Source organism: Phodopus roborovskii, unplaced genomic scaffold (assembly GCF_943737965.1).
Source record: "Phodopus roborovskii unplaced genomic scaffold, PHOROB, whole genome shotgun sequence".
NCBI classification, from domain to species: Eukaryota; Metazoa; Chordata; class Mammalia; order Rodentia; family Cricetidae; genus Phodopus; species Phodopus roborovskii.
Genome location: NW_026126418.1, coordinates 28,829,753 through 28,855,173, shown reverse-complemented (window position 1 = coordinate 28,855,173; position 25,421 = coordinate 28,829,753). Strand labels below are relative to the sequence as shown.

Sequence of the window (25,421 nt, the reverse complement as noted above, 5' to 3'; positions counted from 1 at the left end):
TGAAGAACATTTTGATACTTTTGCCCACCATCCCATCATCCACCTTATATACATTATCAGGGAGAGTTAGTCTCTCTAGTCTCTGAAGCTGCCTACAACATCCCAAGCAGACAATGTAGTTCTTTGTTCCCCTGCATTCTTTCAAGAACAGTTTGATAACAACGACTCAGCATGAGAGTAAAAATTCCAGAAACAAAAGTGCTGTATTAACTGCAGAGGGAGTTTTGTCTTTTCTAGGATACATATATACAATACTGGCATGTGCCCGTGGCATTGCTTTGCAATCAGGTTTTCCAGCAAACTCTCTCAGGAGGGTTTTCTTTTCACAGTGTTAGGGTGTGTCTGCCTCTTGCTATATCATGTCCTGGCTTAAACATGGAGTGGATGGCTTATATTCTTCACAGCCTATAGTCTTTTTGTGTGTTAAAGACATTATCAATAGGACAGGGCTGTGGAGAATCAGGATTTGTTTGTTTTCATACAAATCCTGAGCAGAAGCTCAACAACCAGTAATGTATTGCTATATTTTAACATCTTAAGAGCTTGTGGGCACTTTTCAAAAACTAGCAATTGTCATGATTGCTGGTGAAACTCTTAGTACCATTTTCCTTTTCTTAGCAGCTTACATCCTATAAAATAACACAAAAGAAAAGCCTGGTGGGTACTGTCTGCTATGTCCTGCAAGTGTCCTGTTTGCATAGCACACCACATTTAGCCATTCATTAATTTAAGCTAATTTATCTAGTCACCATGGTGCATTTAATTCTTGAGCATGCAAATTTCACTTTGGGCCAGGGCATGGGCTCTTTTTACTTGTTTGCCTAATCATAGTTATAGCCACATGTTTGGCAAGGCCTACTTTATCCAAACATTATTCTTTCATGCTACAAATGCAAATCTTTTTTTCAGTAATATTCATTATGAAGATTATTCCTACAAATTCCTGTATTTTCTCCTTATGAAGATGACTCCAATTCAAATACATTGTGATGCTGCAACAAGGATTTCAGTCTGTGGTGGATCAATCTAGGATCAAGTCCAAGGGAGCTGACTTACTCAAAAACCATATAACTTCAATTGTTAATATCAGATTCAAGTTTTGTCATCCTGCAGAGACTTTCACCCAAAGACAGTATGAAATATTCTATGGATAATAAATTAATCACATTCTGGCTGATGTCAGATTTTTATGGATACAGAAAAGCAAATACCCTCTAGATTTTGTTATATGTAATCTGTGATGCCACAGAGCATTTCAGATCTATCTAAAAAGTCTGCCATTTAAAGCCGTCACGGTTTTCTTACTAGCATTAAAGCATTTGAAAGGAAAAGATGGAGATCATGTGTTCTACCAATTATATGGAATTGTGTTTTTGGTGAATCCTCTTAAATTTTTCTCTAAACACGTTACCACAGTTTACAGAACTGCATGGTTAAAGAACTTCTAGCATCACCTTGGAAACACAAAGCTCATCTGCGGAGCACCTACTGCTAAAGGCCAGTGGGCATGCCTTATTCCTGGCTGCGCTTTGAGCTGCTATCAGGACAGTGTCCCCAATAATTGACAAACAGGAGAAGATAAACTGGGAAAAGGAGGCTGGCAAGGAAGGCAGATTTTTCTTTTATTGTGTGGTACATTCTGCAGCAGTAAACACCATTATCTCTTAAATAAGACTTCGAAGGCAGGAAAAGAAAGCCCTCCATGAGAAAGCTTTGTGAGCGGAGACTGTCCTCCTACTGTAGGTGACTGTGTCCTTTGGACGAGACTGTGTGCCCTCTCTTTGTAGTAAATGAGAGTGTAAGGACTGATGATCTGATTTGGTGAGCCGGTTACAGAAATGGCACTGGCATCTGTTACTTCCTCTCTGCCATCCATTACTTCTGTTCTGTTAAAGGCAGAACATTTGATTAACTGCTGGGATGGAGACATGAAGGGGATCCAAGGTGGGCTGTGAAGTGTATCACACAGCTAAATCTCTATTGCATCTTCACTTCACCTGCTTGTCTATTTCCAGATATCTGGCAGACTGGCAGCTGGGGGCCTCACTTCAGGGGCAGGAAAGGCTTTGTTTTTATTCCAAGAATAATTGTGTGTTTGTGCATGTGTGTCCATAGGCACATTATAATAGCCCGTCAATAAAAATGCTGAACCAAAACGTAGTTTACCATTTGGGGGGCTAATTAAAATAAATCTCCAATAAAAAACATGCATTATAAGATCAACTAAAAAGGGAAATTAATAAGATTTTATTATTTCTAAATATTAACACACAATACAATGTTTATGCACAATGGTAGCAGAAAAGAGGGACTGCCTTGTATACATTCACAGCTAAAGTTATAAACAAAACACCAGGTAAAAAGAAAAACTTCAGTCTCTTTTTGTAATCAGTAAGTTATAGCATTCCCCTTAATGGTAAATATTTTCTGTAAACCAAAGTACTAGAAGACATTAATTTGAGATGAAATCATAGATTTTCACCGGCTCATCATTCCAGGTTATAAAAGAAAGCAAGCTTCCTTTGTGGATTTTACTGAAATAGATACTATTTACTGAAATAGATACTATTGCCAAAAGTAATCAGAGAAAGGGTCTAGTAGCTGAAAGGGTCATAGACCCTGGGGTGTAAGAATTGTTTAAGACCCACAGACTGTAGAAAGTCTACAACTTAACATTTAATTTTTTTTTATTTTCAGTTCAATACTTCTCTCTAAACTAAAAACATCACAAAGCTTCTAAACATGAGCTTCCAAGGCGGCTCAGTGGATAAAAGTGATTTCTGGGTAAGCCTAATGACTTGAGTCCAATCTGTGAGACTCAAGGCAGAAAGGGGAATCCTCCCCCAAAGATGTTCTGACTTCTACAAATACATCTTGGCACCCATATGCCTGCCCCCCCCACACACATATGTGCACACACACCTTTTAAAAAAGAACTTCCACACTTAGTATTTGTAAATATTTATGAAGTGCAGTCAACTATGGAAAACACAAAGCAGAATGAAATGATGGAATTTTGATTGTAAAATCTAAGACTAACTAACCAAGCACATTGTGGGGAAAAAAATGGGACTACTGGCTAAAAATAACCTGAAAACAACCTAGGAAAATGATTCTGTTATTTAATACTTGTACTTCCAAAAAGACTTAGACTGGGTGCAAACACGACTTTAATTTTTGATGGGGTCCAGAAAGTGAAGGAGTTCAAACAACACTCAAAGAAAGGATCCAAACAACCAAACAACAAATCAACCAAGAAATAAAAAAAAACCTGGAGGCAGATGGCTAAGAATTAGATTTATTGGGCAGAAAATCTACCAAGAGAACAAAGTCTGCCTTCTGTTTCTCTTTGCTGATGGAGAGATAGTTTGCTGCGGTCCAGCAATTGGGTCTACAAGGTAGTCACATCAGACTGTACACTAACTGAGGCTAAGTCCCCTTTCCAGCCCAAAGCTGAAACACTAAGTGCTGTGAGTGTTTCTGCTTCAGCAGAGATGCCACTGCGGCAACTGTGGCCTGTGTCTAGTAGCAAGAATGTGGGTGCCTGTGACACACAGTGAATACAAGGGTACAAAGGCTATTAAAGTTTTATGTATACAGAGTCAAATATGAAATAGGTATAAAAATGAACAGGAAAACAAAAGAAGTAAAATACAGATTTGAAAAAGTCTAATGACCTTTTTAGAAGTACCTACATGTTCCACCCTATGATCTCATAAATCAAAGCTTTCAACTGTCTGGACTCATACGTGACTGTATTCTTCCCAGTGTGCATCCTCTCTTCCTCCAAGGGTTGTTCTATGACAGCAGGGATGTTTCTGCCAAAAATTTCACAGTGCTCCAAGAACTGGACACATTCTTGAATGACAGTGTCCCGCAGCATGATTGTATGCTTTGACATGTTTTCCAGCAAGGACAGGAAGCATCTTTTGGCATAATACCACGTGTCAGTTCCTAGCTTTTTATGGTAAGGTTCCAGGCTTTTGATGACCCGAGAGATGCCAAAGTCATAGTTTCCCTTGGCACAATAAAGTGTTCCTATCACCAGATTCACAATGCAAAGGTGGTAGATTTTCTTGTCTGGGTCACCATAGGAGAGCTGTTCTTCCTCCTTTTCAATCTTCCTCATAAGCTCCTCGGCTTCCTCATTTTGACTTGTCATAATATAGGAGACACACAGGTTGGCTAACACAATGGCGCTGACGCTCAGGATGTTATCATAGTTCTTCTTGACGATGGGCTCATAGAAGCCAATGGCCTCTTTGTATTTGTTCTCCTGCATGAAGAGAACATGGGCCACATTCAGCTTCCACACATCATGGTCATTACAGAATTCCACAGATTTGCGGAAGATCTTCTCCACCATGGGGTAATTTTCAAGATTCCAGTAGATTTTTGCCTGGGCCATCAGTACAGGGATATACTTCTCAAGAGTTTCATCATATTCATTCACAGCTTTTATGACAACTTCATCATCTCTGTTGTGTCTGGCTTCCTGTACTTGCTTGGTGAGTCTCCTGAGCTGCTCAGTCAGCATGCCTGCCAGCCCATCAAGCTTTATGAAAGCCTCTTCAGGAGCTGTCTGGCAAGTGATCATGGCATCCAAGAAGTCATAGAGATAGGGTGTGAGGAACTTGTAAGTCAAGTGGGCATTTTCTGCCAGGACATCAGCTGCCAGGTCAAAATACTCATATTTACAGTAGAGCAGCAACAGGTTGCCAAAGGTCTCTGGGGGAAAGGGGTTCTGCTGGAGCAGGAACTGGAGCTTTTCAAAGCCCTCTGTAGGCCTGGCATCCATGTTCATCAGAGCCTGGTTGTGCAGGGTCACAGGGTCCAACTCTTCCTCTGCTCTGGGTGGCATGTCAGTGAGTGCTTCCTGTGCTGCCTCATAGTTTCTCAGTTGGTACTCTATGGCTGCCTTGAGGTTGAAGGCTTCAACCAGAGCAGTCTGGTGAAGGACTACGGTGTTGCCCACACTGCGAACATCGATTCCTTCAGTGGTCATGCCCACACCTAGCTCTGGGTGCTGACGGATGCCACGCTCAATTATATTGGCAATATGCTTTAAAGCGGGGGCATAGTGCCTGTTGCTATAACAAGCTAAAGCCAGGTTGTAAGATACATCAGGCTGGTAGCCAGATGCCTGTAAGGCTGCAAAGAACTTGGAACAGGCAGCTTCATAATGCCCCTCCTTGTAGAGCAGACAACCCATGTTGACCAAACCATCTGGGTCATTTTCCCCTCCACTGTCTTCTCCGGCTTCTCCACTCAGCAGCTGCTCCACCAGGCTCCTGGCCCCTGGCAGGTCGCCTTCACTGTACTTGATAGCAGCTTGAAGGCGAAGGACCCGGCTATAGTAGGTGGGGTTGTCCAGGAGGAAGGCGACCCGCGTGGCCTCTGGATACAGACAGGCCTTGTACAGAGCCTGGGCCTGGTACAGGCGGTACTGCTCGAGTTCCGGGTGCATCTGGCTCAGCTGCTCATAGCACTCTGCAGCGAGCTCGAACTCCTGCAGGCGGTAGTAGCAGTAGGCCAGCAGCGACAGCCCGGCGCGGCTCCGGGGACTCCTCTGCAGCTCGGCGCCCAGCAGCTGCACCGCCTCTGAGTAGCGGGAGTCGCGGATGAGCCGGTACACGACCGCTGTGAACTCACCGTCGGGGATTTGTGAGCCGCTCAACCCTGCCATAACTGTAAAGATCTGGGAGTGTACTCGTTCCCAGGGCAACAAGCTAACGGAAACGGAAGTCTAGAGAAGTTTCCTAACGTATCCCGGAAGTTGTTTTGTAACAGCAGGAACCCTCCAGTCTTGAAAAGACTGTGACTGTTTCTTGCACTTAACGCAAACACAGAAGTTCCTGAACATAAAGCAGTATTTTAATATTCCTCTGTGTTTCTTTCAGATATGAAATCATCACATCTTGAGCGAACAGGTACGGGTGAAATAATAATATAAAAGTGTAATAAATTATATATAAAAAAACACCCTTTAGTCTGTTCTCTGACAAACTTGCTAGTATTTCTCTACCTAAAGACATCATTCTGTGTGTGAATGTATATATGCCATGCCTCATATATAATATATGTAACTCCGTATACATATGACTCATTCCTTCTTGAGGAAAAAGAAAAGTATTTCATTATGACAACAATCTTTACCTTTCAGTAGAAAGTTGTTGTTGCATCATAAGGATTTGCTAGTTTTGTTGGTTAAAAAATTTCAAAGCCTAATTTTTTGATGTTCTCTAATACAGACTGACATTATGGAGAACAAAAGGCTAATAGAACTGGGGAAAACAAGGACAAAGTCCTTTATGTTTGTAGGAAATGGAGTGCATGAGAACATTGAGTAGCAAACACCATGGGATTCCCTTGAGAGTTCACTGGAAAGGCTGTGGCTATGAAACTGATAAAAAATAAATAAAAATAAAAAAAAATACAGGATAGTTTCAATGTGACTTAAAATTATATAATTTCATATATCAATATTTATATACCATCAATTTCAGAAGAGACTTGGTAATGCCAAATAACAGAATGATGTGTATTTCTCTATTTCCCAAGAAACCCCACCATTGTCTTCTAGTTTGCTACATAAGTATAGAAATTTGATATTTACTTTTAAAATGACTTGTATTATCAAACATTGCTAAAGGTTAATCATGAGCAATAAAAATATCTGATATGTGTCAATTATTTATTATCTTGAAACCACAGATATACACTTTTACTTAGGAAGAAAATTTCACATTGAATTGTGTACATTCTAAGAAAAACCACTAAGACCACGAACACTTTTGTAAACATTACTTTTCTCTAAAACAAAAACAAAACCCATAGAACTCCACACAACAAAACAAACTTTAAAATCTAAAGTATGAAAAGCTTCTACACTAGAAATAACCATGAGAGTAAACTAAAACGGAACAGGTACGCCCTAGAATTACTTCCAAAATCCCAATGTACAATAACTAAGGTCCAGCTTGATACATGTCCTCCATGGTTGTAATGCTTTTCACAGATACAATAAAGTACAAAGTGCAACAAAAATGAAAGATGCAGACATGATAAATGCCGTTAGATGGCACTTCCTCCATTCAGTTCTGAAAGCTGAAATACATGCTTCTGGATTCATTTATTATGTTCATTTGGTTAAGTTTTTCATCAGGAAAAGCTATATCCAATTGGATATATATTTAAGGTAACCAATGTATAACATCTAAAAGTGTGAAGATGCCAAAGCTTAGAGATAAAATACAATGCCTAGATAACAAAGCTTTTAAACTAAAATTAACAAAAATTCCTATATGTTCCACCCTATGATCTCATAAATCAAAGCTTTCAACTGTCTGGACTCATACGTGACTGTATTCTTCCCAGTGTGCATCCTCTCTTCCTCTAAGGGCTGTTCTATAACAGCAGGGATGTTTCTGCCAAAAATTTCACAGTGCTCCAAGAACTGGACACATTCTTCAATGACAGTGTCACAAAGCACAATCATGTGCTTTGACATGTTTTCTAGCAAGGACAGGAAGCATCTTTTGGCATAATACCACGTGTCAGTTCCTAGCTTTTTATGGTAAGGCTCCAGGCTTTTGATGACCCGAGAGATGCCAAAGTCATAGTTTCCCTTGGCACAATAAAGTGTTCCTATCACCAGATTCACAATGCAAAGGTGGTAGATTTTCTTGTCTGGGTCACCATAGGAGAGCTGTTCTTCCTCCTTTTCAATCTTCCTCATCAGCTCCTCGGCTTCCTCATTTTGACTTGTCATAATATAGGAGACACACAGGTTGGCTAACACAATGGCGCTGACGCTCAGGATGTTATCATAGTTCTTCTTGACGATGGGCTCATAGAAGCCAATGGCCTCTTTGTATTTGTTCTCCTGCATGAAGAGAACATGGGCCACATTCAGCTTCCACACATCATGATCATTACAGAATTCCACAGATTTGCGGAAGATCTTCTCCACCATGGGGTAATTTTCAAGATTCCAGTAGATTTTTGCCTGGGCCATCAGTACAGGGATATACTTCTCAAGAGTGTCATCATAATCATTCACAGCCTTTTTAATAATTTCATCATCTCTGTTGTGTCTGGCTTCCTGTACTTGCTTGGTGAGTCTCCTGAGCTGTTCAGTCAGCATGCCTGCCAGCCCATCAAGCTTTATGAAAGCCTCTTCAGGAGCTGTCTGGCAAGTGATCATGGCATCCAAGAAGTCATAGAGATAGGGTGTGAGGAACTTGTAAGTCAAGTGGGCATTTTCTGCCAGGACATCAGCTGCCAGGTCAAAATACTCATATTTACAGTAGAGCAGCAACAGGTTGCCAAAGGTCTCTGGGGGAAAGGGGTTCTGCTGGAGCAGGAACTGGAGCTTTTCAAAGCCCTCTGTAGGCCTGGCATCCATGTTCATCAGGGCCTGGTTGTGCAGGGTCACAGGGTCCAACTCTTCCTCTGCTCTGGGTGGCATGTCAATGAGGGTTTCTTGGGCTACCTCAAAGTTTCTCAGTTGGTACTCTATGGCTGCCTTGAGGTTGAAGGCTTCAACCAGAGCAGTCTGGTGAAGGACTGGAGTGTTGCCCACACTGCGAATATCAATGCCTTCAGTGGTCAATCCCACACCTAGCTCTGGGTGCTGACGGATGCCACGCTCAATGATATCAGCGATATGCTTTAGAGCAGGGGCATACTGCCTATTGCTGTAATATGCCAAAGCCAAGTTGTAGGACAGGTCAGGCTGGTAGCCAGAAGCCTGCAGGGCTGCTAAGAAGTTGGAACAGGCAGCTTCATAATGCCCCTCCTTGTAGAGCAGACAACCCATGTTGACCAAACCATCTGGGTCATTTTCCCCTCCACTGTCTTCTCCGGCTTCTCCACTCAGCAGCTGCTCCACCAGGCTCCTGGCTCCTGGCAGGTCGCCTTCACTGTACTTGATAGCAGCTTGAAGGCGAAGGACCCGGCTATAGTAGGTGGGGTTGTCCAGGAGGAAGGCGACCCGCGTGGCCTCTGGATACAGACAGGCCTTGTACAGAGCCTGGGCCTGGTACAGGCGGTACTGCTCGAGTTCCGGGTGCATCTGGCTCAGCTGCTCATAGCACTCTGCAGCGAGCTCGAACTCCTGCAGGCGGTAGTAGCAGTAGGCCAGCAGCGACAGCCTGGCGCGGCTCCGGGGACTCCTCTGCAGCTCGGCGCCCAGCAGCTGCACCGCCTCTGAGTAGCGGGAGTCGCGGATGAGCCGGTACACGACCGCTGTGAACTCACCATCGGGGACCTGTGAGCTGCTCTGCCACGCCATAGCCGCCAAAACTCTAGAGCATGCTAGTTTCCAAGGCAACTAGAAAACCGGAAACGGAAGTTAATGGGGCGAATGTTGCCATGAGTGGGAGATAATCCGTTAGGCACGAAAAGGAACCATAAAAATAATCCCTGAATTTTTGTTATGTGTTGTAAGAGTACAAACTGGGCAGTACTCAGAAGGGAATAGCTTCAAGCAATTCAGACACATAAATTCCTGTTTTCTCCCGGCATTTTCACTTTCCTACGTGACGGAGCCGCTTTGCCTTTTGGGAATTGTAGTTTCATTTCAAGAGTCCTTAACCGGAGTGTGTACTTCTTAGCAGAATGACACAGTGATAACATATTTTGTACCAACTAGAAGGTGATATATAATGGAGGTTTTGTGTTGAAAGTCAGTTTATTGAGAACATAGCAAGTAAAGGGATAAATGGGAAGTAGCAGAGACATGGGGTAGACAACTCACTATAATGAAATTGAGGGTTTACAAATATTTAGTTTAAATCTACTAAGGAACTCCACTGAGGAGGTTAGCTGGAATTTCCAGGGGAAGTCTCAGGCAAAGCAGAGTAATTTGATGGATAACTGTTCCAAGTAAAATAGCAAGTACTATGGAGCAGATGTATAAGAGTATCAAATCAGGCCTTCCATCTATTTCCCAGAAATGACTATAATAATCCTTTTGGAAGAGTCAAACTTGAGTTCCTGACCCAGAGTTCTGGGCAGAAGAACTTCTCCATCACCCCCATTAAGCTTAAATCTTGATTTCCAAGTTGGAGGCAGAGAGTCTGCCCCTGGGATAGTGGGGATCTCTTGTAATATCAAAGCCCATCTCCAGTGACATTTGTCTTCCGACACTTTCCTGAACAGTTCTACCAACTGGTGACTCACCTTTCAAACATGTGAGCCTATGAGGTACATTCTTATTCAAACCACCACAGAGGCTAAACCATGATAACCAAGAACTAGGTTCCATGAGAAATAGTGAGTGGCAAATACTTCAACACACATGTTTCTGATGGTTTTTAAAGGACTACCAATGTGTATGAGGAAAGATTACAAATAGAAACAACCAACTAAACTGGTGTGGGCTGTAGACTTCAGACAGTGACTGGTGGGGGTCGCACATCTCCTGGTTGCCCAGTATCACAAGGAAAAGACTTGAGTAGGTTTACACTTGCTCATGTTATAGAATGACTGACTTCATGTACTTTTTTATCCTTCACTCTTGCTGAGAATTAGCAGCCATGTGACTGCTTGAATGCCATCAGATAAGGAACATTTAATGAAATCAATGAGAAGGAAGGAACAAATTATACCTATTTCATGAGTTGTGGAGAGGGTCTTTGTCCCTCTCTGCAGAAAGCAGCTTGTCTGCAGAAAGCAGCTAAGGAGTACTTCTAAACCCCTACTCTGAGCTTTCTTTTACCCTGACTCCTAGTGTATTTTCTAAGGTGAAGTCTTTGATGGAGGTATGTGACCTCTGATCTTAAGGAATACAATGTATCTTCTCCTTTAAGACTGGTGGCCTGTCAGACATTTGTTCTTTGGAAACTGACACTGGATATTAAAAAAAAAAACTCTTTGTGCATAGACTGTTTTCTTGAATACGCTGGTATTAAATTGAGTAAGCATGGAAATAAAAAAAATACCTCTTTACCCCTTTAGTTTCTCTCTGTTTGCAAAGCTGTACTTACACATTTTGAAACCATCCACCTCCAGATGACTTTTTAAAACACACACACACACACACACACACACACACACACACACAAGACTGTTGGCTTCCCCCCAAATTTATTGGCTACCTACAGGGGTCATCTGGGCTTCTCCTCTCTGTGCTGGTGCCTGTCTGTGAGCAGGGCAGCTGAAGTACACAGGAGGGTGGATGTTCTATGTTCTCCTCCTTATTTCATGGGAAGCTGCTCCAGGGGCCTGGCTTGAAAAGAGCAGGGCATTTGGCTTAGACAGATGGAGGGCAGGGTCATTTTCAAATGCAGCGAGTGCACCAATCCCACTGTGAAGTTGGCATGACCATAACAACTGCTGTGAGAGGTTGGCTTTTATTTGGCCTCCCATAGGCAGTTGGGGAATAGTTTCATTGTTTTTTGGATGGGGGAGTGAAAGGAGGTCCTTCAGTTAATGATGGAAAGCCTGGAAAGCAAAACTGGGCAGAAGATTATGAAGTATAAGATATCATTTTTTGTTTGTTTACAATTGGGTCTTGAAAAGCCAATGCTATCCTCAGCATGAGGACATGTAGTGGTGCTTATAAAGTGTGCTAGACACATGTAGATAGGAGTTAATGATTCACAGACTAAGGGAGACATGATTACCAGGAAGAGTTCAATATATATATATATATATATATATAATATAATATAAATTTGTATATATGATATATATATCAGAGCTAAAATACAAAGTGATCAAATGTATGGTCTATTGAATTTTCTCTCTTACAACTAGCTGGGAAGTATCATTTGTGGTTGGTACATTGTTAATACATGAGTGTTGATCACACAACCATGTGTAAGAATTTTCCTTGGTAAAGGAAGTCCTTTGCAAAGTTACTGTTTTTTTTCCCCTGATCATTTTCTTCAGGATGCCCAGTTTGGGAGCTCAGTCCCATAGAATTCCAGTCTTCTCAACCTTATCTCCGCTCAGACAGGGAAGCAGTGAATAAATTAGTGCCAGGCTTGTAAGGGCATTGGCTGATTCTTAGGAGCCTGAGTTCAGTGTTTTGGAGCCTTGGGACCACCTTATACTGAGTCAGCAAGGCTCAGCATGTTTAGCTGGAGAGCCGTTTCATTTCACTAGGGCTCCCTTTCAGAGGAACCTTCCTCAGTGTCTAAAACAAGATCTCTCTCTTGAACAGACTTTGATTTGGATCAAGTAGCTTGCATTTTAGGTTACAGTGTCACTAAGTTAACCTATCTCAATTGTGCAGTAGTGTTGTGGTTTACAGAAGGGATTAGTGGACAAGGCAAAATCATGGATACTAATTTGTAAAACAATCGACCAGACTTCTTCTTTTTAATATATTTATTTTTGGGGCTGGAGAGATGTTTCAGCAGTTAAGAGCTCTGAATGCTCTTCCATGAATTCAATTCCCAGCAACCACATGATGGCTCACAGCCACCTTGAATCTGGTGCCTCCACTGGCATCAGGCAGAAGACTATACATAATAAATAAATAAATAAATTTATTCTTAGTTTATGTACATTAGCGTTTTTCCTGTAGAATGTCCGTATGAGGGCACCGGATCCCCTGGAACAGAGTTACAGGACAGTTCTAAGTTGCCACATGGATGCTGAGAATTGAAACGGGGACCTCTGGAAAAGTGGACAGTGCTCTTTACCACTGAGCCATCTCTCCAGTCTCTGGATCAGTCTTTCTAAGAGCTACTCCAAACTCCAGCGCGTATGCAGAACTTTCATCACCAGGTTTATTTGCTTACCTTCCGTCATTAATCTCCAAAGACCTGAGGCTTAGACGTTCTTATTTCCAACTCACTGTAGGACTGCAGGAGGCAATTCACAAAGAGGCCAGTGGCTGCAGCAGGCAGCGCAGGTGATTGCTTACACTGTCCAGTAGAGGGCCACACTGCACCTCTTCCGGCTCTTCCTGGGCGTCTCCTCCCCAGCCGTTTGAATTGGCTTTGGATTGTTTGTTGCAGTTCCTTGTAATAGAACTGGCATAGTGCTGTAAGAATTTTAAAGGTTAAGCACCAAAGCCATTTTATAATTGTATCACATCACTGTGGCTGTCAGCACACCCCTCCCCGTGTAACTGCCCATGCAAATTTAAGCAATGCATAATAGACAAAGAGACCCAGGTTTTGGCAGCAGAATTCTCCTACTTCCAGGAAACCTTCAATAATTCGAGAAATCTTTTATTTTAAACATGAGGTCCCAGTATCACTCTCACACAAGGAGACAACATTGACCAAAGTTAACGAATTAAATTGTCACGATTAAATTGTAGGTATTAGAATGCATGCACCTTCAACACAAAGATTATTCTAAAATGTTAGTTAAATATTAAGCATTTTTATTAAAATCAAGAAGTTTTCGTTTTCTTAAAGCAGTCTGTTTCAAAGCCATGGGCAGTTGCTTCTGAAATGGCCAAGCAGCATTTAACCATGTGTTCTTACAATACAGTATTAGCCTGGAAATTACACAAAGAGAGGGGTTTCACACAAGCCAGTTGATAACATATTTCCCTTCTTTTGTGTAAAAGAACAATAATTAGGAAACAAGTCAGTAGGGGACCCTCTTTAAATTATTGTAAATCAAAATAAAAGGGCAAAAGCAACAGCCCTCCAAGGGAATGGAACTCAATAAACTAGACTTCTATCTCCACATTGTGCTATGCTTTAAAATTGCTCTAAATATGATTTAATCTAAATCTATATTAGAGCAAAAGAAAGATGATCGCTCTAACACACATATACACAGAAATGAACACAGACTAATGATGGCCTGGAGGACGACACTCTTCTTTTTCACAGCAAGTAGTTCATTTACTTAATAAAACAAACATTTTTTTGTACCAGTGTATACATTCAATAACAATGGTTGTTATAGATTGATACATAGATGAACATTTGCCTTTAGTGCTGCTGAGAGATGCACAAACATGCAAGGACATTCAAAATCAAAGTATGTACAACCTAAAATCACTAGCAGGGGAAAAGGGGTCACAGACAAAGGTGAGCACAGCACTGGGCACTGCTAAATCTATTGCCCTTCATGAAATTCTCCAGAAACATCTTTTTTTTTTTTTTTAATCTCTGCCATCCATGTTCTATCACTGTTCACTTAGGATAAGGGCTCTCAACCCTCCTAATGCTGTGATCCTTCAGTACAGTTCCTTGTGTTGTGGTGATCCCCCCAACCATAAATTTATTTTCATTGCTATTGCTACTTTGTAACTGTAATTTTGCTACTGTTCAGAGTAGTAATGCAAATATCTGATACGAAGGACAGCTGATACTTGATCTCTAATGGGGTTGTGACCCACAGGTTGAGAACCAGTGACTTAGGAAGTATGTGACACTGTTGACCTTCTAATGGCCAGACTTAACCTTTAAATTAAATTAAACCTCTTAGTTCATTTGGAGTTTGAGAGCTCTTGATACTACATGGTGGAGTAACAATTCCAGATTGTTACTATGAAACATTAGGAATTCACTAAAGGAGGCATGGCAAAGCTTGCAAAGCTTTCCCAGTCTCAAGTTAGGTCACATTTAGTTGCTTTAATGAATCTTTTTGTCGTTTCCTCCCACCGCTATGCATTTTTCTTTATGTTAGAATCTCATCCAAACATGTTTAGATTTCTGCTGCACTTGAGAGTAATTATTCCTATTACTGTACTTTTTTCTTTTTCTTTTTTCTCTCTCTCTCTCTCTCTCTTTTTTTTTTTTTTTTTTTTTTTTTTTTTTGGTCTTTCTGTAACTCACAAGGTTTAGTAAGAGAAATGGGTTTAAAAATAATTGCACTGCAAAGTAAATTAAGTAAAGCCAGTCTAATGACTTAAGTCACTAAAGTATACTAAACTGAAATATACAGAAAAGGCAACTGAACCCCAGAAACACACTACTGATATTGCACTAATTATAAAAAAATTGCTAAAATCATTTTAAATCCAAGATATTCATACACCCAAAGTACCTGAAAGCAGGTAGGCCTCCATGTTTCAGAAACAGAAAACTCATGTACAAGTTTTACTTTCCTTGGCTCCCTTTATAAATTCACTTCTAAACTAATGATTCCCATATGGGACTCGGCAACATGAGATAATCTGAAGCTGTTCTTCGTGACATAAGAGAGTGTACACAAGCAGGTGTTGTTGACAGCATCATTCACGTTCATTAGAGGCTGGCTCAGACACTGTTGGAAGGCTGCTTCTATGTCTACTCCCTCCCTATATAAATGTTTGCTCTGTCTTCAGGGAGATGACTCTTTCAGGTTTGCTTCTATTTTATTCGAGAAGCAGAAAGAAGAAAATTACCTGGATGAAGTTCCAAAAGCAAAGCACAGCATGGTCCTTTGATGCAGAAACTGAAGGAAAGTTGGGGCTTTTATTTAACAGATAGAAACCCGAAGCATGCAGAGTCCCAAGATGGTAGGCCCATCGCCTAGGATGGAGTCCTGGCCTGCTGTGTACTGTTAGGTGCCCTTGGCGGTTTGCCAAGCTGCATTCACCTACCAGCTGTGTTGTGGGTTGTGCACCTATTAACTATATACTCACTAGTGTGAATAGATACAATTTCTGAAAAAATACATCTCATACAAAGGTAGAATGGTGTCATCTCAGCTGATCATGCCAAGAGACCTGCTTGAGTTTTTGTTTGTTTTGTTTTTTTCCTGTGTAGAGGGCTCACATTTCAAATACCTTTCTCCAGCAGGAAACAACAGTGGAAACTAAGGATTGGGAAATTTCCTTGTTCTATGCTTTGGTAAGCTAGATTAGGATCCCACAGAACTCACATTCATGGGAAAGAAATCATTTTACAAGGTGTTAAATATACCTTCAAGTCCTAGAATTCCAACTTCTGACCTCTAGGCTTTAGGGGCTACCCCCATCTCTCCCACTTCTCCATAGTCATGGAGGAACAGACCCAGGGCGTTAGTCAGCAGTTTCTGAATCTTGACCCACAATAGAAAAGATACCTTGAGACAGGAGAAATAGATGGAGGTAATTACAAATAGCTATTTGATTGATGGTTGACATCGTCAGGGTTCCACTGTCTGGCAGATTGCAATGGTGTTGAACTCCCTTTGCTACCAATGGATGTTGCTATTGGCAACCGTGCAGTGAAGCCAATAAAAAGGCAAGAAGATGAGAGGAAAACTCAACCTTAGTGGAAGCCGTAGGGTTTGTGCTGTAAATTATGTCTCCCTCAGCATTGGGTAGCATCAACATCCAGGGTAAGGGGAGCTGCTGTCTCATGGCCGCCTGCAGTCTCTGAAGACACTGACTGGGTCCAATTTTATCATAAAGCAGACACTTGAAAATGTTTGCTTTCCATGGACTGGCATTGTTTTTCTGGCTACTTATTTATTGTTAGGAAGGGTAACAGATGTGGGCTCACTGCAGCCTCACGTGGATGCAGTCTCAATTCCTGTCTGCAATATAAACATTATGTTGTGAGGCTGTGCAGTACGCAGAGACACCTGCAGTGTTTCGGAGCTGCAGACACACAGTGATCTTGCAGACCAGGGTCTGTTCCTAACTCCACCCACCCTTTGTTCTTCACCTGAAGGAGGGAGACAGCTCTGCAGAAGCTATTTTCCTTTATAGCAGAGTGATTCAGAAAACTGGCTTAATAAAATCCATAAATCTGCACGGCCTCCTCTTACCTGCTCTGCAGAGGTGATTTTCTCTGTACTCATACCTCCCCCTCCCAAGTCTCTCCAGCCTTCCCTGCAGGCATAGCTGTAAAGGGCAGCTAGCAACACTCTTTCTTAGTGCACTCACCCCTTCCTTCTCTCCTTTGTCAAGTTTCTTCCTCTGTAATTGTCTCTCTTTCCTGTTCAGTTGATGACATGATTCCGCACCCTCACTTTTGGGAGGGTGCGGTAAGTACCTGTTTTCTTTGTTTGAATCGACTTTCACCTCTCCTTAGCCATTGTCCTAACCATCTACCTGCCTTCACCCTTATTTTCTTCTAGCCCCACCCTTTGCCTGATTTATAATCTTTTTATAAAATCTTGCCATATATAAAAGCTTGCCATAACAAAGCTGCCTTCCTCATGTTGATTGTCAGCTCACCCCACTTTCGTTTTGGTACCTTCATTTTATCCCCCATCTTCAAATACCTGACCACCATTTCTTTTGGGTTTGAGTAAATATCCGATACTGATCAGTAAAAGTAAGAAAAGATGCTTTGTAAGTGTTACTGTTCAGAGCTGGGATGACTGTCAGGTTTCACATCTTCCAGGGGTTTTCTGAGTGCTCAGACACTCTCTTGGAGTAGCATGTATGTGAACAAAGAGATGACGATTTGTGTGGGCTCTGGACCCCCAAGACCTGGGGCTCTGGACCCCCAAGACCTGCTTCAAAGAGATCTCAGTCTTCATCTACCTTGTCTCCTGGGGAGTCCTTGAATGTTTGTTTGGACAAAGGATTTTAATGTTAAGGTTTCTGCAAATAAACTCCTAGTGTAATTTCACTTGACAATTTGGGAAGCAGAGAAATGTGTTCAAAGTCACCCAGCTAATGATGCAATGTGAAGGATAGAAAGCCCAGTGGCTTTGGTTAAGACAGACCCTGTCCATATTGTCTCAGGTGAAACTGGCATCAAAACAGCTTTCTAGTCACATCTATTTAAAACAGTCTGTCTTTTCACCTGTAGACCTGACTTCCTAGAGGATATAGATTGTATAGATGTTATCTCCTAGCCTTTTTAGAATATTCTTTTTTTTCCACTTAAGAAAAAATGTAAAATTGAGGTACCTTACATTTTATCCCCAACCTTTTTCACCTCAAGCTAGTCCGTGCTCAGTAGCAAGGCACTCCTTTGCACTGGTGAAATCTCTCTCTGTCGGAAGCAGTGGTACACGTGGCTGTAGGTTCCCCTTCACCTTTGCTCTAATAAAATGATTAACACATTCCTCCTAGGAAAAGGCTTGGTTTACAATGAAGGCCGAATTCAAAAAACAGAAGAAGTGAACTGTGACCTCACTGCAGAGTTTCAGAGCTTGTGTAACACCGACTAGACAAACACATTCACTGCGTTCCTCCCGGGGACCCTTTTGGGAAGGCTGGGGTTAGTTGGTGCTCATAAGGAGTGGAGGCTCATCCAACGGGAAAATGAAATCAAGGGTCCGGCTCATCACTAAGAAACAGTAGGATTAGAAATGAAACACCTAAGATGCAAATCTGAATTCTTGGTCTGGCGCAAAGTTCTGCTCCAAAGCTCCAAAGCAGGGAAGTGCTTATAACAGAAAAGTGCCATATATGAAAGAAAAACAGTGTTAGTGACGCTTTTACCACGATGTCCCCTCAACTCAGAATGAGTGGGGCTGATAGCCCTCAGGCTCATGGATCCAAATCCATCCGTGTGGGGTCATCACGGAAAGTCGAGGGTCAAGTTCTCTGCCTGACTCTGCCCTTCATCCGTCCATTGCTCTGCTGCCAAGCACACTTTTTGTGTGCTTCCTGGTCCAGTCTACACAGTCTGCTCTTTAGGACTGAGCTGAAAGAAAGGGTCGATGCGGCTGCTGAAGCTGATCCTTCAGGCTGCAGAGGACCCTCCAGGTCACAGGGTTGCACGAGGCTCTGGGTGGTTTACAATCCATCCTCTCCTGCTGCTAGGAGACTCACAGGGTCCGGGGAGGCAGCAGAGACCTGTAGTCTTTTTTGATGTAACTCCTCCCACTTCCTTCGGTTGGCAGCCACTGAATCCAGCATCGGCTTCAATTTTGCATTGACCTTCACCAAGGCCTAAAATAAAGGAGAAAAGTGTGGAGAGAGAGAGAAATGGGTCATGGATATGATTACCTTTCCTCCTCCTGTTTATAAGGGGGATGGAAACAGGTGAAAGGAAACGTTACTTTGGTAAACACAAACTGTTTCTGAGAAGTAGGCATGCGTCCAACACGATTATGTTCTATCCACAAAGCCTGTGCTGAGAATGAAATAAACAAGATGGCCATGCACTACCAGAGGGAAAGGCAGGCTTGTAGGCTCCATCTGAGTTTACAAGTACATCGCACAAAACAGAAGACAAAAAATGCAGCTCACCTTCATCTATTAGTAACCATATCTTTGCCTGCCAGAGAGTTTTGCCTATCAGTAGGCTGTGAACTTAAAAATTTTAAAAAAGTAACCTTGGGATGGCATCTGTCACAGATGCCTGATGAACTTTCCCACATAAGAAAGACCAGGGAAATTCCCAAGGCAAGAGGAGGGACTCAATTTCCAAAAGCAAAAGGGGCTGTGGTCATGCAGAACATACAGATTAACCTGGAGTGACTGCCCGGAGCTACCACTCAGAAACAAGGATGTTGACCAGGTCATGTCTGGGTCTGTAGCCCTGTTGCAGCTTGGGTCTGCATTGAACTCTGTGGCACAAGTTACTGCTAGGGCCCATACAGAGGCCCAGGATCCGGGCTGGAGCCTGCGGCTTGGGTGGGATCTGAAGGCCACACCACAGCAGATGCCATAATGACATGGGTGGCCTGTGCCACCACCGGGGCCAGGATGTCATCTGGGCTCAGGCTGCCACCGAGAGCCATGTCTGGGTCCATAGCTCTGTAGCAGCCAGGGTCATGATTGGCATGCATGGCTCTGTTTGCCACCTAGAGCCATGAAGAAGCCTGGGATCAAACCAATCACCCGAGTCTGGTTTGGTATCCAAGAACAAGGTTGCACCCATATCTGAATGATTTGCACTGCTACTCAGTGACATGGGGATGTCTCTGCCTGAGCTGCAGCTGAGGGCCATGTCAGGGTCCTTGGCCCAACTGCACCCGGGGTCTGTGCTGATGTCTGATGTTCCTGCCACTGGGTGCAGTGGTGACCCAGCTGCTGCTAAAGGACCATATTGGGGTCCATGGTCCTACCATGGCTGGGAGTCTGACCTCAAGTCTGGGTCCTGCATTGCCACTAATAGTTACACCGAAGCCCAGGGTTGGGGCCAGGACCTGAGACCTTGGTAGTATCAGGCCACCACATGGCTGCCAGAACCGTTCTCACCTGGGTGGCCTTTCCCTCCACCCAGAGCCAGGATGTCATCCGGGCCTAAGCTGCTGCCAAGGGCCATCCATGTCTAATTCCATGGTCCAGCCATAGCTGGGTCTGTGTTGATGTCTGTGGCCTATGTCACCTTAGGAGGCTTTAGGAATCATTCCAGAAGGATATATTGAGCCAGCCCCACCCTTCACGGCCCTGGGATAGCTGGCCTTGCCTTTCACTGCCCACTATAGCAGATCAGTTGGTCCCTGCACTTGGGAGAGAAGGCCCCCACCCCTCACTACAGGTGAGGATGAACCTAGCCTGAGGGCATGAGTGTAGTGGGCTCACTCCACCACCACATCCAGGGTAGGTGGCCTTAGTGGCTCAATCCGTCCTCCCTGGCTAACACCCAGGCCCATCACCAGGTCCTGGGTTGACCTAGAATCTACCCCATCTAGATCCTGCTGGTGCTCATGAAGGAACTGGTCCTGAGGAATGATACTGGAAAGATCCCCAAAACACAGGATACCCCAGAAGAGCTCCAGTGAAGATCCAGTGAGGATGGTGAACAAAAACCCAGAGGCCTTGAAACAGACCAGTGGCTTATTGCAATGGACAGTTGCTGGTCAAGCTGATGGGACAAAGGGGTATACTATATGATACACCAAAGCCTCCAATGTCACCAGGACAGATGAAGAGGTGATAGAGAGGAAGAAGGAGAAGCAGAGATTTTTCTGTTTCAGGTGTGGTTTTTGTTCTGTTTTGGTTTATTGTGTTTTCTTTTGTTGTTGCTTTGTATGCTTGCTTGCTTACTTTGTTTTATTTTCTTCAGTGGGGTGGGGGGGATGCAAGAGGGATTATACGGCCCTTTTAAGCCTTATATTCCTTTTAATTCAAACATGTGTTTTCACTCTAGTAGTAACATGTATGGAAACGGATATGATGCCAAGGGAACAGGGTGTGAGAGAGAGGAGTGGAGAGGTATGGGGGAGATGAGGAGAGGGGAAATGTGAGCCATGATCACACAGGGCAGATGGATACCTAGGCTCATGGAACTGATGCCTCGGGGCCTTAATTGCCCAAGAGCCATAGGTCCTTCTAATATATTCTTTTGCATTCAATTACTCTTTTTTAAGAGAAGAGATCCCTACTTCCAAGTGGTGTGAGTGGCTTCTGACCCGAGAAACCCTGCATGGCCCCTGGCAGTGGAATGAGACAGTATGCTGTCTCTTTAGAACTGGATGCTCATGAGCCTTCTGTAGTTTTCGAATCAGTCTACCCAGAGGAGGGGCATGATAGGGTGGGCCGAAGACATTGCCTGTGAACTGGGGTTAGAACAGATTCAGAGAGCTCAGGCTAAGTATCAGTAGCTAACCATCTTACAGGTCAGAAGGACATAGAGAACAAATACCCTGACAACTGGGAAAGCCTTGTTATTCTCTGTTCCATGAGAAAGGTTTTGTTTGTTTGTTTGTTTTCTAGACAGGTTTCTCTGTTATTGCTTTGTAGCCTGTCCTAGGACTAGCTCTGTAGATCAGGCTGGCCTTGAACTTACAGAGATCCTCCTGCCTCTGTCTCCTGAGTGCTGGGATTAAAGGCATGCGCCACCAATGATTGGCACCCCCTGGAAAGTTTTAAACTTAGTCTTTTTCTCTCTGTTAAATGCTTTTTATGAATTTATTTACCTGTAGCATTAGGGATCAAACCCAAGGCCTTGTTCGTGCTGGGCAAGTACTCTACCTCTGAGCTACAACTTTAGTCTTGATATTTTGTCTCTCTCCCCCCCCCATATTTTAATAAGTCTTACTGCTTATCATGAAAGACTTCCACATATTCAACCAGTAAGATATGATTAGCAAAAACATCTGTTAAGTATCTACATGTGAATAAATATAAATAATAAATATCAGTAAAATCATTCACACAGAACATACATAGCAAAGTGCCTAGGGGCCATCTTATATTCTAGACAATCTAATGGTAGAATCTTTGTCTGTGGAAAACCCCTCATTCAGGCTCCAGCAGTAGAAAAAAAAAGATTTGGGTGACAGTCCATTTTTTTGGTTGTTGCTTCTTTTTTTTTTTTTTTTTTTTTAAGTCATTGCCTTGGCTAGCCTAGCCTAGAACTTGGTGTACAGACTAGGCTGGACTCAAACTCAGAGTGATTTTATAGGTTACAGTTCATCATCAATGGAAGCCAAGGCAGGAACTGAACTAGAGACCATGGGGGAGTGTTGCTTCATTTGGCTTGCTTCTCCTGGCTTGTCAGCTGTTTTTCATATATGAGCTGGCCCCACCCTCCCAGGAATGGCACCATTTATGGACATGCCCACAGGCAAATCTGACAGGGGTAGTTCTGTTGCAGTTTCCTCTTTCTATGTTGTCAGTCACGATGACAACTAAGGTTAGCCCAAACTGCTTTTCTCTACACAACACTAATAGAAGGAGCCTGGGGCTGCAGAAGTATTTTTCTTTAGAAAGTTGATGCTTCTAATTGAGCTGTACTTCTTAGGCCAGGGATTAAAACAACCATGGTCGCATGGAGACTCTTTGCAGGTGGGTCCCATTCATTACAAGAGTTGAACCGAGACTAAAACCACAGTCGTTTCTGCACATCTTCCAGAATGCACTCTCTAAGTGTGCCCCGTGGTTAAGGAGTGGTCTGCAACAAAGTCCTCATTCAAAGAACAGTATGTCCTACAGATGTTGAAATATCCTTCCCTAAGCACACCTCAAACCACCTGTCAGTAACTCTGACCTGTCCCCCAAACACATCTGAACGGACAGTGAGGCTCTTGCTGGTTGAGGTACCTCTTCTCTTCACATCAAAGCTCTGTAATATTTAGTCTTACCCATCTCCCATCCAACCATGTGTGTGTGTGTGTGTGTGTGTGTGTGTGTGTGCGCGTGCACATGGGCGCGCACATGTGTTCTTTCCAGTTATCTTTGTCACACTAACTAGAAACATCTCATTTAAAATCTGATGTACCATTTATTTCGCATGCGAATTTAGCAAAGCAACATAATAACCCAGTGATTAAAAATTCCCTTTTCTTCCACTAGAAAAATGCAGATGCTCAAATCCTGCTTAATGCTCAGTGTTTGTCTGTTTATTTATTTATTTATTTTTGACAATAGTGAGAGGCAGCAATGACTGCCATGGTCTTATTGAGCGTGCCTTGGCACGGGCTCCTCTTTACTTTGATCAAGCCTTTTAATTAAAGTGACTACTGTAATTCCTATGGAAATTAGTGTATATGCTATTTTCCTGCTACAAAAGCATTTCTCTAGAACTTATTTTTTTTTTAATCCCAGGAGCACGAATTGGAATTTTTTCTGCTTGAAATGTAATTAAAAACTCATTTGATCACACTATTTCTGGCTCTGTTTTACTTATTAAATTCCTGTAATCAGTTTTCTTTTATGGAGCTGCTGGGAAATGATCTCCAAAGCAACACATTTTTCTCTTCTTTGGCAGGTTCCCGAGCATTTACTAAATTACATTCCTAGCACCTGCCCATGATTCGAATTACTCCACCAATTTATTCTTTAAAGCACTTAAGTTTGTTTGGCTTAGTCCCAAACAGCTTTCCCTCCTAGATATTCTTCTTTCTTCTTTCTCTGCTACCTTTGTGTGCAATATAAGACTGGGATAGGGAAGAGACACCTCTTTCTCAGATTTCTCTCTCTTTGTTTTCTCCTGAGATAGGATTGCCACAGGGAGACTCACTTCCTTAGGACAAGTGTTGACTCTGGACAAAAGTCGCAAAGTTCCAGTCTGGAGTAATTGCTTTGATACTATAAATTTGTTACATAAAACGAAGTTGGCTGTAAGGGCAAGGAACTAGTGGTGGCAGCAGAGAAAGGAATGTCTGCAAACCCACGCCACAAGGTTCATGGTGACTGCAGGTCTTGCTATGAGCAAGAGACCTGCCTGTAGGACATACAGATGTGAACATTCCCGAAGGTTTGCCACCAGCAGATTATCCCTGATGGTTCTGGGAACATTAATCCTTCCTCATGTAGAGAGAGGGGAACAGTACCCATGGTTACCTATGTAGGCCTCATAGGATGGTTGCATCAGTCACAGGATGCCCATCTTCTCTGTGCATGGTCATTCAGTCACTATTTAAATACCCCAGGAGCAATGAGCACGCTCCGTCCCAAGGAGATCTTTATTCTGACTGTTTGGTTTTAGAATATTGCTTCCTGTGCTGAGCTCAAGTCTCTGGCCATGTAACTTACTCCCAGGGGCATAATCCTTGGGGTTCTTCCTTTAGACCAGGCTCTTCCAGAGCGGTGTAGGACTCATGGCTCTTGTGTTGATCCAATTGGGCCTAAAAGTTGGATGCACAGCTTGTCTCTTGGGACAACCTTATTGATATGACTAGCACTCTCTCGATCCATCAGGAGCAACTGGGATATTTTTTGCAGGATGGAAAGTACCTTATACTTAGCCATCTGGGTGGCTGGGGGACTCCCCCTTTTACAGTTCTGCATTTGAGTTAATTCCCAGGAAAATGTGTAGCCCGTGCTAGCCTCGAACTCGTGATCTTCCTGCCTCTACCTCCTGCACCACCACAACTGGCCCCTTCCCAGCTCTGAAAGTCACACTCCATTGTTGAGCTTTCTTGTGCTGAGCACATGTAGTTTATTCTGTATTTTATGTATATTTCCAATAGGTAACAGTGTATCAAGGGATACACAAGAGTACAAAAGATGCAGCAAAGACTCCCTGTTACACTGCCCCAGTCACTGAGTCTTTATCCCAAGAGACAATAGATATGATCAGCTGTTTGTGTAGCCCTCAAGAAACATTTTACCTGTATAAGTGAACAATGAGATTTTATTTTATTTGATTTTTTTTATGGCTACCTAGTGTTCTACAGCTGTCAAATTTGTCAAACTAGTTCTCTGTTGTTAATGGAAATTACGTGTTGTTTGAATTTGCCCATTCTAAGTAGTGGTGTCAAGGATATCCTGTATGAAGCCATTTTGTAGATGAGGACCATCAGGTCAAATCATAGAATTAGTATTTCAGGGTCAAAGAGTATGTGAATTTGCATGTTGATAGATTCTGCTAAATCAATACATATAAACAATGTCTGAGATACAGGGTATGAGGCTTATATTAACTAAGCTATCAAGAGAATAAAAATACAGACCCTAGCTATTGTTTATATTAAGGCCCTGAAAAGAGTGATAGTAGATAAAGCCAAATGATGCTCCCTGTTTTACATTTCTGATGACATCTGAGAAAAAGAGATGAGGAGGGTTTATGCAATTAACATCCACTGCACTAGGATAGGGCTAGGTGCTTGATGCCATTATCTCACAGAAGTGTCATGGCAGTTCTGTGTAGTAGGTCCCTTTATCGTCTCTTTATAGGTAAGGATATTGCAATTCAACAAGGTCAAATGGCTTCTTTGTCATCACATAG

The 25,421-nt window shown here is 42.7% G+C and overlaps 3 protein-coding genes across 3 annotated transcripts in view; all 3 read right to left on the bottom strand.

Annotated features, from left to right (window-relative positions):
• Nucleotides 1-3,574: 3,574 nt before the first annotated feature.
• Nucleotides 3,575-5,755, bottom strand: LOC127222389 (tetratricopeptide repeat protein 30A2). The gene has a single exon (XM_051184432.1). It carries the CDS (start codon nucleotides 5,684-5,686, stop codon nucleotides 3,692-3,694), a length of 1,995 nt encoding a protein of 664 aa, XP_051040389.1. The 5' UTR covers nucleotides 5,687-5,755; the 3' UTR covers nucleotides 3,575-3,691.
• A 1,520-nt stretch (nucleotides 5,756-7,275) lies between these two features.
• LOC127222388 (tetratricopeptide repeat protein 30A1) lies at nucleotides 7,276-9,329 on the bottom strand. The gene has a single exon (XM_051184431.1). It carries the CDS (start codon nucleotides 9,293-9,295, stop codon nucleotides 7,301-7,303), a length of 1,995 nt encoding a protein of 664 aa, XP_051040388.1. The 5' UTR covers nucleotides 9,296-9,329; the 3' UTR covers nucleotides 7,276-7,300.
• A 9,263-nt stretch (nucleotides 9,330-18,592) lies between these two features.
• Nucleotides 18,593-25,421, bottom strand: part of Pde11a (phosphodiesterase 11A) — a 347,781-nt gene continuing 340,952 nt past the window's right edge. The window contains exon 20 of the mRNA XM_051184429.1: nucleotides 18,593-18,748. Within this exon, the coding sequence (XP_051040386.1) occupies nucleotides 18,593-18,748 (156 nt within the window). The remainder of the gene's footprint in view (nucleotides 18,749-25,421) is intronic.